This window comes from Podarcis liolepis, assembly GCF_965112155.1.
Source record: "Podarcis liolepis genome assembly, chromosome: 1".
NCBI classification, from domain to species: domain Eukaryota; kingdom Metazoa; phylum Chordata; class Lepidosauria; order Squamata; family Lacertidae; genus Podarcis; species Podarcis liolepis.
In genome coordinates this window covers 1,802,463-1,819,089 of record NC_139554.1, presented here as the reverse complement: position 1 = coordinate 1,819,089, position 16,627 = coordinate 1,802,463, and the positions used below count along the sequence as shown (strand labels likewise).

Sequence of the window (16,627 nt, the reverse complement as noted above, 5' to 3'; positions counted from 1 at the left end):
ACTGCTTCAATCTGCGGAACTAACATTGTTATTGATGTCACGCGATACCTGTTTTGGATTTGGAAGGAATCAGTCTTCTACCTTCAGAACTCCCTCCCTTTTGACAACAGGCAGGTGCCTTCACTGTACTCTTTTGGGGCGTCTGCTAAAAACATGTTTGTTTAGGCAAGCCTACCCAAATATTTAGAAGGCTGGTGTGTTTTTTATTTATTGCTGGTTTTAATTTTTTAAACTTGTTTTTATTAAGGATCTTATTGTTTTATTTGTTTTGTCAATCTCTTTGAGGTTTTCCACAATCAAGCAACATATAGAATTTATGAAATACGGTCATACCTCGAGTTGAAGTAGCTTCAGGTTGAGCATTTTCGGGTTGCGCTCCGCAGCAACCCGGAAGTAACAGAACGCATTACTTCCGGGTTTCGCCGCTCGCGCATGCACAGATGCTCAAAATGATGTCACTTGCATGCACGGAAGCAGCGAATCGCAAACCGTGCAAGCGCAGATGCAGGTTGCGTTCGCTTCAGGATGAGAACAGGGTTCCGGAACGGATCCCGTTCGCATCCAAGGTACCACTGTATACAGATATATGCGATGCTCTCTCTAGAGAAGTACAAGTCCCACAGTTCCTTGCGACCTGCAGGCATTCCTGTGCACAGGCAGGAGGCAGTGCAAAAGCAAGAACAGCCAGGGCCATTGAGGTCCCAGGGAGAGTAGGAGAAAACCGGTGCTGCTGATTTGATTTATGGGCCCTAGGATACATGGGGACAACAGAGATTCAGGCCTCTCATTGGCCACTCAGAAAAAGAGGGGACAATTGTCTCACCCAGTGGCGTAGCGTGGGTTGTCAGCATCCGGGGCAAGGCAAGTAATTTGTGCCCCCTAACCCGTGGATTTGGACCCCCTAACCCGTGGATTTGTGCCCCCTAACCCTAACCCCCAGATGTTGCACCCGGTGCGGCCGGCCCCCCCTGCACCCCCCACGCTACGCCACTGGTCTCACCTCCTTGCTAAATGAGACAGGAGGAAGGAACTCTGGTGCCACCTAGTGACTAAACTGTATAATGGCACTATCCACGTAGGGCTCCTGTTCTCCAGAATGTAACAATATGAGATTCTGGCGACAGCAGACAGGGCCTGAAGGACATTTGTCACTTGTGAATAATTGCCGTACATGCACGCTGTGCTGTGCTATGCTGTCCTGTCAGGTCTGGCTATAAATACAAATCAATCAACCAGAAACATAAGTTGCTTAAACGAAGGGAAGTAAAGGATAACAATCAATTCTCCGTTCCCACAAAACATAGGAACCAGGGGCTGTGAAGGAAGGCCGGTTCTACAAGTTTGTAATTCACCCAGATAAATGGAGGGCCGCTGGAATGAGTCATCACCTGGAAGGGCCATAGCTCAGCCACTGAGCATCTGCTTTGCAGACAAAAGGTCACAGGTTTGATCCCCGATGGCATATCCAGGTAGGGATGGGAATCTCACTTGCCTGGAACCCTCGAGATCGGCTGTGTAGGCAGTCCTAAACTAGGTGGACCAATGGTCTGACTCAGATTTAAGGCAGTTCCTGTGTTATCCTGTGTGTGCTGGAAATTGTCTATCTCGGAGTAGTCTAATCCACAGCTTGCGGGTTATAGGCCTCGGCAACATTCAAGAAAAAAAATCTTAAAGCTTTATTTTTTGTGTCATGTGTTCCTAATGAATGTGTATAGATCTGTTTGTGTATTAAATCTGCTTAATAATTGAATATATTAAATCTATTGTGTATTTAATTACAATTGGAGAACAGCCTTTACCAAAGGTGTCATGGGCTTTGAAGACACTCGAACTCAGGACACAAGAGGAAGGCACGCTAGGCAAATCCACACCGTGATCAACTCTCACCCGGAAACCAATGTCCCCACTGTGGAAGGACGTGTGGATCCAGAATTGGCCTCCACAGTCATTTATGGACTCATTGCTAAAACTGTGTTTATGGAAGACAATTTTACTCAGCTATGAGGGATCACCAAAGAAGACTCTACAAGGAGCTGGAGAGCCCTTCTTCTAAAGGGAGTTGCGCTCCAGCTCCTATTAGCCCCAGCTGGCATGGCTGCAGGTTCCTGCTCCCTGCTGCATTGTCATCCCTTGTGCATGTGCAAACAGCCATGCCACTCTGAATTGCCCAAATCACCTGGGTTCCGCACGGCTTGTGGCCACTTCTTTCCCTGCGACAAACCCCTCAACTTTGCAGGCTCTGCTGGGGAGAGTTTAAGGCGTGCCAGAGTCCCGGAGCAAGAGGCACCAAAAACACAGCCTTGTTTTAATGGAACTTTGCTCTCGCCCGGACATTTTTCATCTGCAGATCTTTTCTTTTTCTAATTAAATCTAAAAAGAAAGCAATTGCCCACTTCAGTTGTTCGGGCTCTCTGAGGGACACTTGCAATATAATAACTATCATTATGGAGTATCAGGTCAGCCTCTGACACCCTCTGTGATTTATCCACCCATTAAGAATCAGAAACAAAGGAGAAGGAACCGTTGCCTTGCCAATGCGACGACGCCTGGCTTTTTATCGCTCCCTAGAGTGGTTGGGGTCTAGATTCCCTATGCAGGCAATGCCTTCCTCTGTGGGGAGAGCTGAAGCAGCCTATGGACCTTTTTAAAAGAAAGAGAAGCAGGCAGAGAGCCTTCTCAGTGGTGGCGCCCTCCCTGTGGAACGCCCTCCCATCAGATGTCAAAGAAATAAACAACTATCTGACGTTCAGAAGACATCTGAAGGCAGCCCTGTTCAGGGAAGTTTTTAATGACTGATGTTTTAAAATAATTTTTATCTTTTGTTGGAAGCTGCCCAGAGTGGCTGGGGAAACCCAGCCAGAGGGGTGGGGTATAAATATTATTATTATTATTATTATTATTATTATTATTATTATTATTATTACTACTACTACTACTATTATTATTATTATTATTGATTTCAGTGGCCTCTGTTGATGTCAGGCCGCCATAACTGTGACCGCCTGAGGCCTTGCGCCGGGGAGAGACAGGCGCTTTTAATACTCAGGGGGCGGCGCCTGCATTGAGGTAAGATACGTTCTGATTGGGTCTGGGGAAAGAGCAGGCTTTGATTGGCCAAAGGGCTGCCTCCTGGGTGAAGAAAGGCAGCTAACTGTCAGGCGGGAAAGTCAGTTGCTGAGGGAAAGTCTGCCTGAGGCAAAAGCCAGAGAAAGCTGAGGGGAAAATGGGTGGCTGAGGGGGAAATAGTCAGCTCTTCATCCCTCAGCGCATTAAGGATTTTGGGGGGTGAAGGCCTTGAGGAGAAGGCCTTGCCAGAAGAAAGTGTCATAAGTGTGTGTGTGTGTGTTTCATAAAATTTAGTCGCCGCTTGATTGCGGGTTTAAAAAAAAACAAACCCCAGAGAAGTAGTTTACGATAAAACAGTAAAATAAAAATTCATAACTATACTTTAAAACGTACAACAGTTAAAATACCAAAACGGGTTAAAATTACCTCAGCTTTCTAATGTTTACTCATTTATCTGCTAAACAGATTAAAATGACCTCAACTTTCTAATAATTATTCATTTATCCGCTAAACTCTTCAAGCACAATCCTGAGGAGATTTGGGGGGTTGGAGGCAGATTGTACCCAGTAGTTGAGTGAAATTTAGCCGGGGTGAAGGATTAGGGGAGCTGGTCGATGGCTGGCGTCAGTGAGTCATTGCTATTAATTTATTTACTACATTTATATGCCACCTTTTGTGCCAAGGAGCTCCAGGTGGCATCAAGGATTTCCAGGGGTACACATTGTCACATTTATTGTGGCCCTTCCGGCCACCACCACATAAGGAAGTGTCTAGTGATGGACACTGGGGCAAGAGAAATCCTAAGGTCTTGCCCATGTTGATGGGTTGGCACTCTGCAGGTGACAGACTCCTGCAGATTTATCAGGAGCTCTGTGCCCCACAGTGTAGTAATGGGGCGTCTAGTGTCATGACCCCTACCCTTTGGAACTCCTCCCCTTGAATATTGGGCAGGCGCCATCTTTATTTTCTTTGGCACCCGTCCTCTTAACATAAGAATGTAAGAAGAGCCTTCTGGATCAGGCCCATGGCCCAACTATTGGAATGTTAAAGACAGTAGGGAAGGATATGCAGTGGTACCTCTGGTTGCGAACAGGATCCATTCCGGAGCCGTGTTTCTCAACATGAGCAGAACGCAACCCGCGTCTGCATGTCTGCATATGCGCGGGTCGTGATTCGTCGCTTCTGCACATGCGCGTGACGTCATTTTGAGCGACTGCGCATGCACAGGCGGCGAAACCCAGAAGTAACCCTTTCCGGTACTTCCAGGTCGCCGCGGGACGCAACCTGAAAAGATTTAACAAGAGGTATGATTTTATTGAATAAGTATTATCCTTCCTTCACTCACACTAGTAAGTGATGTTGTGGTAGTGGGCCAAAGGGCCACAATAAATATGATAATGTGTACCCCTGGAATTCCTTGAGTGCGCTTCTAATAGAGAAGCTATGGTAACCTGTTGCTTTATGAAACTGAAGATTTTGCAAGTTGCAGGGCCCCCCTGCCCCCGCCACATCAAGGCAGAAATATAGCTAATATGTGAATCACAAAGATTCAGCTCAAAGCTAGAACATAAGTTGCTACATGGTGCAAATGGCTATATAGTGGAACCTCTACCTACGGACGTAATCAGTTCCAGATGTCCGTCCATAAGTCAATCTGGGTTGCTGGTAGAAGTGCCATTGTGCGCAGGCGCGTTCGGCAGCAGCACGCTTCTGCGCATGTGCAGACGGCGGCAGCCACTTCTGTGCGTGCGTAAATCACAGCAAACCCTGTATTTACTTCCGGGTTTGCTGCGGTCGCAACTTGGATCAGGCCCAAGTAGAGGCAGTCGTAAGCAGAGGTTCTACTGTACGTAGCACAGGTTCCCAACATGCATACCACCACAATGTAACAGAATATGGTGGCAATCAGCAGAAATTGCTAGTGATTATTGTTAATAATAATAATAATAATTAATAATAATTTATTATTTATACCCCGCCCATCTGGCTGGGCTTCCCCAGCCACTCTGGGCGGCTTCCAAAAGAATATTAAAATACTATAATACATCAAATATTAAAAGCTTCCCAAAACAGGGCTGCCTTCAGATGTCTTCTAAAAGCCTGGTAGTTGTTGTTCTCTTTGACATCTGGTGGGAGGGTGTTCCACAGGGAAGGCGCCACTACCGAGAAGGCCCTCTGCCTGGTTCCAGGTAACTTGGCTTCTCACAGTGAGGGAACTGCCAGAAGGCCCTCAGTGCTGGACCTCAGTGTCCAGGTAGAACGATGGGGTGGAGACGCTCCTTCAGATGTACTGGGCCGAGGCCGTTTAGGGCTTTAAAGGTCAGCACCAACACTTTGAATTGTGCTCGGAAACGTACTGGGAGCCAATGTAGGTCTTTCAAGACCGGTGTTATGTGGTCTCTGCGGCCGCTCACAGTCACCAGTCTAGCTGCCGCATTCTGGATTAGTTGTAGTTTCCGGGTCACCTTCAAAGGTAGCCCCACGTAGAGCGCATTGCAGTAGTCCAAGCGGGAGATAACCAGAGCATGCACCACTCTGGCAAGACAGTCTGCGGGCAGGGAGGGTCTCATCCTGCATACCAGATGGAGCTGGTAAACAGCTGCCCTGGATACAGATTTAACCTGTGCCTCCATGGACAGCTGTGAGTCCAAAATGACTCCCAGGCTGCGCACCTGGTCCTTCAGGGGCACAGTTACCCCATTCAGGACCAGGGAATCCTCCACACCTGCCTGCCTCCTGTCCCCCCAAAACAGTACTTCTGTCTTGTCAGGATTCAACCTCAATCTGTTAGCCGCCATCCAACCTTCAACCGCCTCCAGGCACTCACACAGGACCTTCACTGCCTTCACTGGTTCTGATTTGAAAGAGAGGTAGAGCTGGGTATCATCCGCATACTGATGAACACCCAGCCCAAATCCCCTGATGATCTCTCCCAGCGGCTTCATGTAGATGGGGGAGAGGACAGAACCCTGAGGCACCCCACAAGTGAGGGCCCAGGGGTCTGAACACTCATCCCCCACCACCACTTTCTGAACACAGCCCAGGAGGAAGGAGTGGAACCACCGTATGACAGTGCCCCCAGCTCCCAGCCCCTCAAGACGGTCCAGAAGGATGCTATGGTCGATGGTATCAAACGCCGCTGAGAGATCCAGCAGAACTAGGAAACAGCTCTCAGCTTTGTCCCTAGCCCACCAGAGATCATCAACCAGTGCGACCAAGGCAGTTTCAGTCCCATGATGAGGCCTGAATCCCGTGTGTATTAATCATGAAATGAGGTAATGATATAGAACAACTCCAAGAGATTTAGTAATTTTAAAAATCACATATAAAAACAATTCAAACAACAATGATAAACTACTATTCCCATTTTTACAAATGAGAAAACTGACCATGATCTAAGGATCTAGAAGCTTAGGTCTTCGGGATTAAAATACAAGAGCTTTCTCATTAAATTACACTTCTTGTCACCTCAGGATGATGGCTCCAATGCCATTTACAAACTTTCCAAGTGTATGGTCCTATCTGAAGCCCTCTTCGGGTCCTGCTTGTTGTTAAATAAAAGGACAGATGGAGCAGAATAATAACTGATGTCATAGATATATGGAAACCAAGTTCTGAAGCTTCTAGAACAACATGGTAGTTATTAGCAACGGAAAGGAAGGAACACATTGGAGGAAGGCGGCCACACTCAGAATGAAGCACTAAGTCGCAGGGCTTTTAAATATAAGAGCCATGAATCCATCTGGGCCTCAGGATAGTTTTTGTAAAGAGCAGCCCTGAATAAAGAAGAGAAGTAGGAAGGAAAAGAGCATACTACTGGAGTAGTTTACAGACACCTTGGGAAACTCCAGAAGGTCCTGCTCTGGAGACTGAACAACCTAGCATAGCCATATGCAGATGGAAAAAGAATGGATGAGCCTGAGGAAACTCTTGAGAGCAGTGACGCAAATGAAGGTGGGCTAGATACTGAAGAACAGGGAGATAATGATGGACTCGAGGAGGAAATCAAGGAGGAAATTGTTGAAATTAATGAAGAAGATGCACATGAAATCAATGAGGAAAAGAAACAAAGTGATGAAATCAAAGATAGTGAGGAGGAGAAACATAATGATGAAATCGAAGAGTTGACACCACACCAGGAAAGTGGAGATAATGGCCTAGCAATGGACCAAGATGTCCCAAAGACAACAAGTTCTGATAAAGGTGAGGTAGAGCGACCTGAAAGCAAAATCAGCATTATTCAGCATAAGGAACTGATAGAGGAAAACCAGCAGCCTGACTTGCCTCCTGGCAGCACAAGTGCTAGCATGTCATCTCTCAAAAAGGAACTTGGTCATGACTCCCGTCGTGGCAGCCAGCATAGCCAGCACCTCCCGGGCCATGAATCCCGCCGAGGCAGTCAGAGTCAACCTTTAATAGGCCAGGAATCCAGGCATAGCCAGCATCAACCAGGACATGAATCTCGCCGAGGCAGTCAACCACCTGGAGGCCAGGAATCCCGGCATAGCCAGAAGCTCCCAGGACATGAATCCCACCGCGGAAGTCAACAGCTCACAGGCCAGGAATCCCGGCATAGCCAGAAGCTCCCAGGGCATGAATCCCACCGCGGAAGTCAACAGCTCACGGGCCAGGAATCCCGGCATAGCCAGAAGCTCCCAGGGCATGAATCCCACCGTGGAAGTCAACAGCTCACGGGCCAGGAATCCCGGCATAGCCAGAAGCTCCCAGGACATGAATCCCACCGTGGAAGTCAACAGCTCACAGGCCAGGAATCCCGGCATAGCCAACAGCTTCCAGGACATGAATCCCGCCGAAGCACTCAACCAGTTGTAGGCCAGGAATCCCGACACAGTCAGCAGCTCCCAGGACATGAATCTCGCCGAGGCAGTCATCAATCCATTAGCCACCAGGTCCTACAAAGCCATAGACCTTCCACAACACAACCTATAAATGAAGTTGAAGCCAAGGAGGACATGACATGGATTAGCCAAAGGACAGGAAAAGTTATGAAATGCGAAAGCCAGCAGACCAGTAGAATCTGGGAGCACAAGCCACTCTCTGAAATTCTGCAACCTCTTGGTTACCCGAAAAGTGTAGAGAAAGCAGCAGGAAAACCACCTGCAGTAGCTCGTGTCAGCAGCCAAGAGTCAAAGCAGCAGCAACCGACAGAGGATGGGTCTTGGATCAGCAAAAAAACAGGGAAGTTATTGAAATGCACAGGTCAGCAGACAAGTAAAATCTGGGAGCGAAAGCCTCTGGCAGAAGTTCTTCGTCTTTCTCGCCAACCAGATGCCGATAGTGATGCTGGAGAAAAAGTGAAAACTGCCGAAGAAGTGATTGCTGCTCCCAAAGATTCAGAAGCTAAACCAGTAGCTAAACCAGTAGAAGTGGCAGAGGTTCAGGAATCCCAGCAAGGTGACCAAGAGGTGGAAGGAAAGGAATCACAGGTGGAAGGAAAGAGAAAAGCTTCTAATAAAATGTCCGTAGACAAAACACTGCAGACTGATAGCAAAATAAGCGTTTTTAGACATAAAGAACTGGTGCATAAAAATGAACAGACAGACTTTCCTCCTGACACTTTACCCAGCAGTAGAACCTCTCTCAAAAACCAGCATGAATCCTGGCATAGTAATCAACAAGCAGAAGGACAGGGATCCAGACGTGGTAGTCAACAGGTAGAAGGCAAGAAGTCACAGCAGGAGAGTCAACAACCAGAAGGGCAGGAATTGATGGATGAAAGCCAGCAACCAGATGCTCAAGGATCTCAACATGGAAGCCAACAGCTAACTGGACAGGAATCTCGGAGAGGCAGCCAACAGCCACAACAGCCAGATGAGAACAAGCCAGCACAACTTGAAAAGGAGCAAGTGCAGCCAGAGGACCATCAGAAACTTCCTGAAGAGGAAACATTCTACCTGGACAGAAAAACTGGTGTAGAAGTCAGATCTGCAAGTCAACAGACCAGCGAGAGTTTGTTCATAGACTACCTAACAAAAATATATGGCCCTCGATATGGCGAAGCTCCTCTTCCAGTAGGTGATCAACCAAAGGCTAAAGAGGATCAGCCCCCAGAGAGTGATGAAATCCAGGGTGAAGCTAAGGTAGAGGAGGAAGAAAAACAAGAACCAGCCCCTGTTGGGGGTGAGGAAGCAGAAGCAGAAGTACAGCAGCCTCCCCAACCAGAGGCCCAAGAGCCCCAAGATACAGAGTTGCAAACAGGTGGGCAACAACCAGAGGGTCCCGGGTCCCGGAGAGAGAGCCAACAGGCAGAGGGTCCAGGGTCCAGGAGAGAGAGCCAACAGGCAGAGGGTCCCGGGTCCAGGAGAGAGAGTCAACAGGCAGAGGGTCCCGGGTCCCAGAGAGAGAGCCAACAGGCAGAGGGTCCAGGGTCCAGGAGAGAGAGCCAACAAGAAGAGATGCCAGTGTTCCCGAAAGAGAGTCAACAGGAGGAGATGCCAGGGTCTCCAAAAGATAACCAAGATGAGGAGGTGCCAGGGTTCCCAAAAGAGAGTCTACAGGAGGAGGTGCCAGGGTCCCCAAAAGATAACCAAGATGAGGAGGTGCCAGGGTTCCCAAAAGAGAGTCTACAGGTGGAGATGCCAGGGTCCCGCAAAGAGAGCCAACAGGTGGAGATGCCAGGGTCCCGCAAAGACAGCCAACAGGTGGATGTGCCAGGGTCCCGCAAAGAGAGCCAACAGGTGGAGATGCCAGGGTCCCGCAAAGAGAGCCAACAGGTGGAGATGCCAGGGTCCCGCAAAGAGAGCCAACAGGTGGAGATGCCAGGGTCCCGCAAAGAGAGCCAACAGGTGGAGATGCCAGGGTCCCGCAAAGAGAGCCAACAGGTGGAGATGCCAGGGTCCCGCAAAGAGAGCCAACAGGTGGAGATGCCAGGGTCCCGCAAAGAGAGCCAACAGGTGGAGATGCCAGGGTCTCGGAAAGACAGCCAACAGGTGGAGATGCCAGTGTCTTGGAAAGGCAGCCAACAGGTGGAGATGCCAGTGTCTCGGAAAGACAGCCAACAGGTGGAGATGCCAGTGTCTCGGAAAGACAGCCAACAGGTGGAGATGCCAGTGTCTCGGAAAGGCAGCCAACAGGTGGAGATGCCAGGGTCCCGCAAAGAGAGCCAGCTATTTGCACAGCATGAATCTCCACCACATACCCACCTATCTGTGGGTGAAATAACTGAACAACCAGGTCCCTCTGAAAGCCAAGGAACGCTAGGGAGCATTGTGTCATTTACCGAAGGGGAGGATGTAGCTCTGCAGACGTACAGCATAGTTTCTCTCCCAGATGGAATTTGGCTGAACAGGAAGACAGGCAAGTTTTTGGTAAGCCATGGTCAACAGACAACAGTCACTTCACTTTCAGCCCTGAATCAAATAGCATTGGAAGAGGCCGCAATTGCTTCAAAGCCATCTGGACTTGGCGCTGGCGGCGAGGGAGTGGTGGCCAAGGCCTTGGAAGTGCATCAGGACAGTGCTACAGCTGAAGCAAAGCATGAAGAAGACCAGCCGCCAGCTTTAAGCCAGGAATCCCGCCGTGCTAGTCAGCAGTCGAGGCACAGCCAAGGATCCCGCCGTGGCAGCCAGATTCCTTTGGAGCAAGAACCCAGTCCTGTCAACCAGCCAGCTTCTGATGACCAGAAGGAAGAGGGGCTCCAGGAAGCGGAGGATGCTGAGGGAGAGCTGAGCCATCGCTTGAGCGAAGCAGCCCTGGAGAGCATAGCAGCAGCCGCCGCAGACGGAGAAGACAACGTATCTCAGCGGACTTACAGTTCCATTTCTCTAGCGAAAGGATCCTTTGTCAACAAAAGAACAGGCAGGTCGCTGGTATCTCAGCAACTGCAGACTGAAGAGTCTTCATTTCATAACGCGGGAGAAGCAGTGGAAGCACCCCAGGACGGTGATCAAGTACCTGAAGAAGACCAGGTTGAAAATCCTGAACCAAGCGAACCTGAGAACCCGGGGGAATAACAAGTGCAACAGCGGGAAAGAGAAGAAGGTCCTTATATGAGCAGACAGTTAGTCGATGGCTAAGGCCCAGCTTACCCTGTGAGTAATGAGCTGTTCCTGGAATTGTAGAGACCTGTATCGCCAAGAGATATCCCCAGGAGTCACCATGTCCTGTTTTCTGAACAGAAGGCACAGTGGCTAGCAAGGGGAAGTGAAGTTCCTGGGAGCATGGTGGGCCTCTTTCGTCAGAAAAGTAAAGCCTTAGGCTGAAAGAAGCAGAATAAAAAACAAAAATGGGAAACGTGTACCTTCCTTTGTCTTTCAACGTATGCAAAATTGTTGTCCTTCCGGTTAATTTTTCAACATACCCAGGAAGCTCTTAAGAGGCAGGGGGTTTTAGCTGAGGAAGAAATGCAACACAACCACATCATGGGCACATTTAACTCCTGCAGTTTTGACCTTATGTGGTTGAATGGCGGCTGGTTAAAATCTTGCAAGTTTTCCTGGTCGGCCAGGGAGGAGGGAGGCTCCAACTGTGTTGCTTGGCTGCGTTGCTCACCCAATAAGGAGTCTGAGAACGACTGGGGGGTGGAGCTTGCATGCCTTGTGCTGATCAAATCGTTGCCTGGGGACTCGCCCTTGCTCAGCGCTTCCCAGCGGAGAGGTGACGGTGGTTTTCCTTGCTGCATCCCCTTTGCCGGGTTGCTGCGCTGTGGGGACCATGAAGCTTGAGGCTTCGTTTGGCTGCTGGCTGGGCTTTCTGCCTTTGGCTTGGAGGGGCTCAGAAGTTGAACATACCTGTGCTCGGAAAATCCCTTATTTTGGCTGCTGATCCCTTATTTTCAAGGCTGCTGGTCCCTTATTTTCAAATCTGTAAGTTGACAGCTATGCCTAGGACCCTCATACCTACGGGACCGCCTCTCCTGGTATGCCCCGTGGAGGACCTTAATGTCCACAAATAACAACACGTTAGAGGTCCCAAGTCACAAGATTAGTCTCAACTAGGGCCAAGGCCTTTTCAATACTGGCTCTGACTTGGTGGAATGCTCTGTTGCAAGAGACCAGGGCCCTGCAGGACTTGACATCTTTCCACAGGGCCTGCAAGACAGAGCTGTTCCGCCTGGCCTTTGGTTTGGAGACAGTCTCATCCTTATGTTTCCCTTCCCTTATGGTCTTGATCTATGGACTACTTTTAAAATGAGGCTGCATTTTAAATTGCATTTTAACCTGTATTTTAAATTGGTTATCCCCCCCCCCATTGTGTTTTTACTGTGATTTTATTGGTGTTAGTCACCCTGAGCCCGGCTCTGGCCAGGGAGGGTGGGGTATAAATAAAAATTATTATTATTATTACAATAGGCCCTCCAAGTTTTCATGTTTTGCAAGAACAGTCCCAGATTTACAGAAGCCATCCCGGTTTCTAATTTGATCCCAAAATGTCCCGTTTTTCCTTAGGATATCTCTATTTTCATCGGGGCAACCCAGTTATGTGGGCAGGGTATAAACAATAAATTTACTACTACTACTACTACTACTACTACTACTACTATAGAACAGGATGTCCCTATTTTCATCAGAGAAATGTTGGAGGGTGTGTTAGAATACTGCATCCGAAATAAGCTTTGGCCCACCGTATGCCATACATCTCCATAGGCCAAGGGATTCTCTCTTTTGAGAACCACCAAAAACACCCACAATGGAAATGGTTGGCTTTGTGCAGCAATCCATGTTCGATGACCACAGGTGACAATGACAAATCTGGAACTGAGGCCGGGCACTCCGCCCTTTGGGTCCCTTCCAGCCCTATTAGTCTATTATTCTGTGAAATAGATACAGTATGCACAAGAAAAGAAATAGCTTAGTTTTGGCACTTTTAGTTCGGCATTGTTGTTGTTTAGGCGTTTAGTCATGTTCGACTCTTCACGACCCCCTGGACCAGAGCATGCCAGGCACTCCAGTCTTCCACTGCCTCCCGCAGTTTGGTCAAACTCATGTTAGTGGCTTCAAGAACACTGTTCAACCATCTCGCTCTCTGTCGTCCCCTTCGCCTTGTGCCCTCCATCTTTCCCAGCATCAGGGTCTTTTCCAGGGAGTCTTCTCTTAAGGTGGCCAAAGTCTTGGAGCCTCAGCTTCAGGATCTGTCCTTCCAGTGAGCACTCAGGGCTGACTTCCTTAAGAATGGAGGGGTTTGATCTTCTTGCAGTCCATGGGACTCTCAAGAGTCTCCTCCAGTACCATAATTCAAAAGCATCAATTCTTTGGCAATCAGCCTTCTTTATGGTCCAGCTCCCACTTCCGTTCGGCTTTAGAACGTGTCTACTGGGGACCAAATAATGGGCGAAATTTTCAGATGGGGGAACCGATTAACAGTAAATTGTTTGAAAATCTTAAGATGGTATTCAGTTACCTCTTCCTGTCGGCGCAAGGATTTCTGCTTATGTAATGGGACTTTAGCCCCTCTGCTCCCATACCCCACCTTCCCCAAATCTGCTCCAAGGGGATTATTATTATTATTATTATTATTATTATTATTATTATTATTACTTGGAAGTCACAGAGGAGACCATTCCATTGCGCAACCAGAAATCCTTCCACTGACAGAATGTCCACTCAACGCTACATTGGATCCTGCCCTTGGCATCAGATGACCTTCTTTTGCTGACTTTGAACAGGAGAAAGATGATAAATTCTTAATGGATATTATGAGGAGCAAAGCATTAAATATAAATGGAACAAGATGGTTTTGCAAACGGACAGTGACTAATTCAGAAAAAGGTGCTAGGGAGTTTGTGGCAGAGGCTGAGACTTCATAAGCAGGGTAAATGCAGCTGTTATATAACGACTGAGAAAATAAGCCCTAGTTAAACATGTGATCGTTTATTTTTTCAGTTGACTAATGAATCTGGAACTTGATTGTGGCCTGGTAAATTATTGAGGTCTTAACTCAGGAACGAAGAGAAAAAGAGAAAATGGGGCTTTTGGTTAGAGAAAAATAGGTTAGTCCCTGAGCAAGTGTAGATCTTTTTACTTGGCAGCTCCAGAAATGTTTCAAAAACATGACACGATGTGAGATTTTGGCCAGAATAATATCTGACTACACAGCCTTGAAACCTGCAGTTTACATGGTAGAGAAGATGGGGAACACACAGATCGGAGGTGGTTCAGGATTTATTTGTGAATTAACTTAAAAGAGAAATAAAACAATTTTCGTACTGAATTTTACCCCGGCGATGCATACATTTATAATTTGGGAAGCTGGTAAAGCTTACGCAAAGGATTTATTAATAAGAGAAATGATCTATTGTAAGCAAAAGCAGGAGGGTGCGTGGGAGGAAATCATTTTTAAAATTAAGAATCTGGAATTGAAGGATAAGTTTAGTGGAAGGGAGGGAAATTGGAAGAAAGGCTGGAACCATCAGGAATAAATGAGCACAATTGGGGGAGGCGGAGGATCTGGCGCATATAATTCCTTCAGCATTTTCAAAATTAAGATAGTTCTTAGATTGACTGTAGCAGTGACGTAGGAAGGGGGCGGAAGGGGTGGTTCGCCCTGGGTGCCACTCTGGGAGGGGTGACAAGATGGTCGTCCATGCGTGCACCGTCCGTACGGGCTGCCTCTCGTACGGTGACTGTATGGCCTGCCGCACATGCGCAGTCCATACGGGATGCCACTCATGCGGTGTTAGTTTCTGTTTGCCACTGAGCAGCTGCTTGGAGTCACAAGACTCTGTTTACATTGCAGAGACCTTCCAGGCTGTTGGAAGTCTCACGGGAAAGGAGACGGGATGTGACGTTAGTGGTTTCCTGTTCCTTTGTTCGGTTGCTCTCTGCTTTCATAGAGAGAGGATGTCTTTTCTGTCTGCGTAGCTTAGAAATAAAGCATAGCAATGTAGCCCATATCTCTCGTCTCTTTCCTCTGCTGTATACTCTGCTTAATGGATGGGAACGTGCCTTGGAGCCTCATCAAAGGCTCAGGTCGTTAATTATTCGTTGGGAGGCGATTCCGAAGGCTCGGCTGGAAGATGAGGCTTTATCAGCCTAGCTGAGCGGAGATCCCAACATGCGGCAGCCTGTACAGTCGCTGTGCAAGAGGCATCCCGTACGGACTGCGCATGTGCAGCATCCCGTATGGACTGTGCATGTGCGGCATCCCGTACGGTCACCGCACATGCACAGTCCGTACAGGATGCCGCTCACGAGTGGCAGCCCGTACGGACTGTGCATGTGTGGCATTCCGTACGGAGTGCACACTCACGGAGTGCTCATGCTGCAGCCTGTACAGTCACTGTGCAAGAGGCAGCCCATACGGACTGTGCATGTGCGGTATCCCGTACGGTCACCGCACATGCACAGTCCATACAGGATGCTGCTCACGAGTGGCAGCCCGTACGGACTGTGCATGTGTGGCATTCCGTGCGGAGTGCGCACTCACGGAGTGCTCATGCGGCAGCCTGTACGGTCACTGTGCAAGAGGCAGCCCATACGGACTGTGCATGTGCGGTATCCCGTACGGTCACCGCACATGCACAGTCCATATGGGATGCCACTCGCAAGTGGCAGCCCATACAGACTGCGCATGTGTGACATTCCGTATGGGCTGCGCCGCCCCAAGTGCTGGAGAGGGTTCCTCCGCCACTGGACTGTGTAATAAATAGTACAGTAAATGATAAGTACCTACCGGAATCCTGGTCACTGGCAGAAATCGTTTTGATGTTGAAAGAAAGGAAAGAACTCACTAATGTGAAATCAGACTATCCAACAACAATTCTTAACCAGGATTACAAGGCTGTGGCAGCAACAACAATTGCAAAGAGGATCAATTTAATTATTGGCTAATAGATTAAGGAGGATCAAGACTGTTTTGTGAAAGCGATTTTGTAAAATCATATAAGGAGTACAATAAAGTTAATTTGTAAGAGTAATAAGCTTAAAGGGTCTGCTATTTTTATATTTTTGCGTATGCAAAAGGCTCATAATAGGGCTGAAAGAGAACTTCCAAAGGTAAATTTGGGGTGGAAAAAAGTGGGAGCAGGATAGTACAAAACCTTAAATTTTCTAAAATGGAATATTGTCATTTAGGAAGGGGCTCTGCATCAAGGGCCCCCCTTTAATCTGCATTATTTCTTATTTCTACTCAAGCGTTTGGCCTTGGCCATTTTAAATAATCAGAAAGTTAAAGAGTAAGATTCCATTCCCCAGAAAGTAAGATCATGCTGTGGATCACATCGTATTTTTTGTGTTGGTCTGATCCTATAGGAGCTGAAATAATTGGACCTAAAAATGAATTTATTGGGGTGGGTGCTTAGAAGACAATGCTAAAAATACAAGTCAAATGGAAGTCTACAGCTGTGCAATATCTGGGTTTATGTGTTTAGCACCTAGATAGATCATGTGGTTTCAGACCATTTTGATTTCCCTGTTAACATGATTCAGAGACTGCAGAATAGAGAGATTTAAACATTTCTGCTCTCCAGGATTTGGGGCAGGGAGTCTTTCCCAAAGGTAAGGTAAAGGTAAAGGGACCCCTGACCATTAGGTCCAGTCGTGGCCGACTCTGGGGTTGCGGTGCTCATCTCGCTTTATTGGCCAAGGGAGCCGGCATACAGCTT

At 48.0% G+C, this 16,627-nt stretch overlaps 1 protein-coding gene across 13 annotated transcripts; it reads left to right on the top strand.

The window, feature by feature from the left end:
* The first annotated feature begins 6,731 nt into the window (after window positions 1-6,731).
* Window positions 6,732-11,319, top strand: LOC310711859 (uncharacterized protein). 13 transcript variants are annotated; one of them, XM_083514263.1, is made up of 3 exons: window positions 6,732-9,554; window positions 9,663-9,728; window positions 10,161-11,319. In XM_083514263.1, the coding sequence occupies exons 1-3, from the start codon at window positions 6,975-6,977 to the stop codon at window positions 11,037-11,039; spliced, it is 3,525 nt and encodes a 1,174-aa protein (XP_083370389.1). In that variant the 5' UTR covers window positions 6,732-6,974; the 3' UTR covers window positions 11,040-11,319. The 13 variants fall into 13 exon arrangements, with proteins under 13 accessions (XP_083370389.1, XP_083370397.1, XP_083370388.1 ...); XM_083514271.1 differs by having other exon boundaries at window positions 9,765-11,319; XM_083514262.1 differs by having other exon boundaries at window positions 6,732-9,590.
* The last annotated feature ends 5,308 nt before the right edge of the window (window positions 11,320-16,627 follow it).

Bases quoted from the DNA above. Each gene is read 5' to 3' on its own strand.
- LOC310711859 (XM_083514264.1), top strand. From the start codon at position 6,975: ATGGATGAGCCTGAGGAAACTCTTGAGAGCAGTGACGCAAATGAAGGT. The intron at 9,591-9,626 runs GTGCCAGGGTCC...CAAGATGAGGAG, and splicing joins AAGAGAGTCTACAGGAGGAG to GTGCCAGGGTTCCCAAAAGA.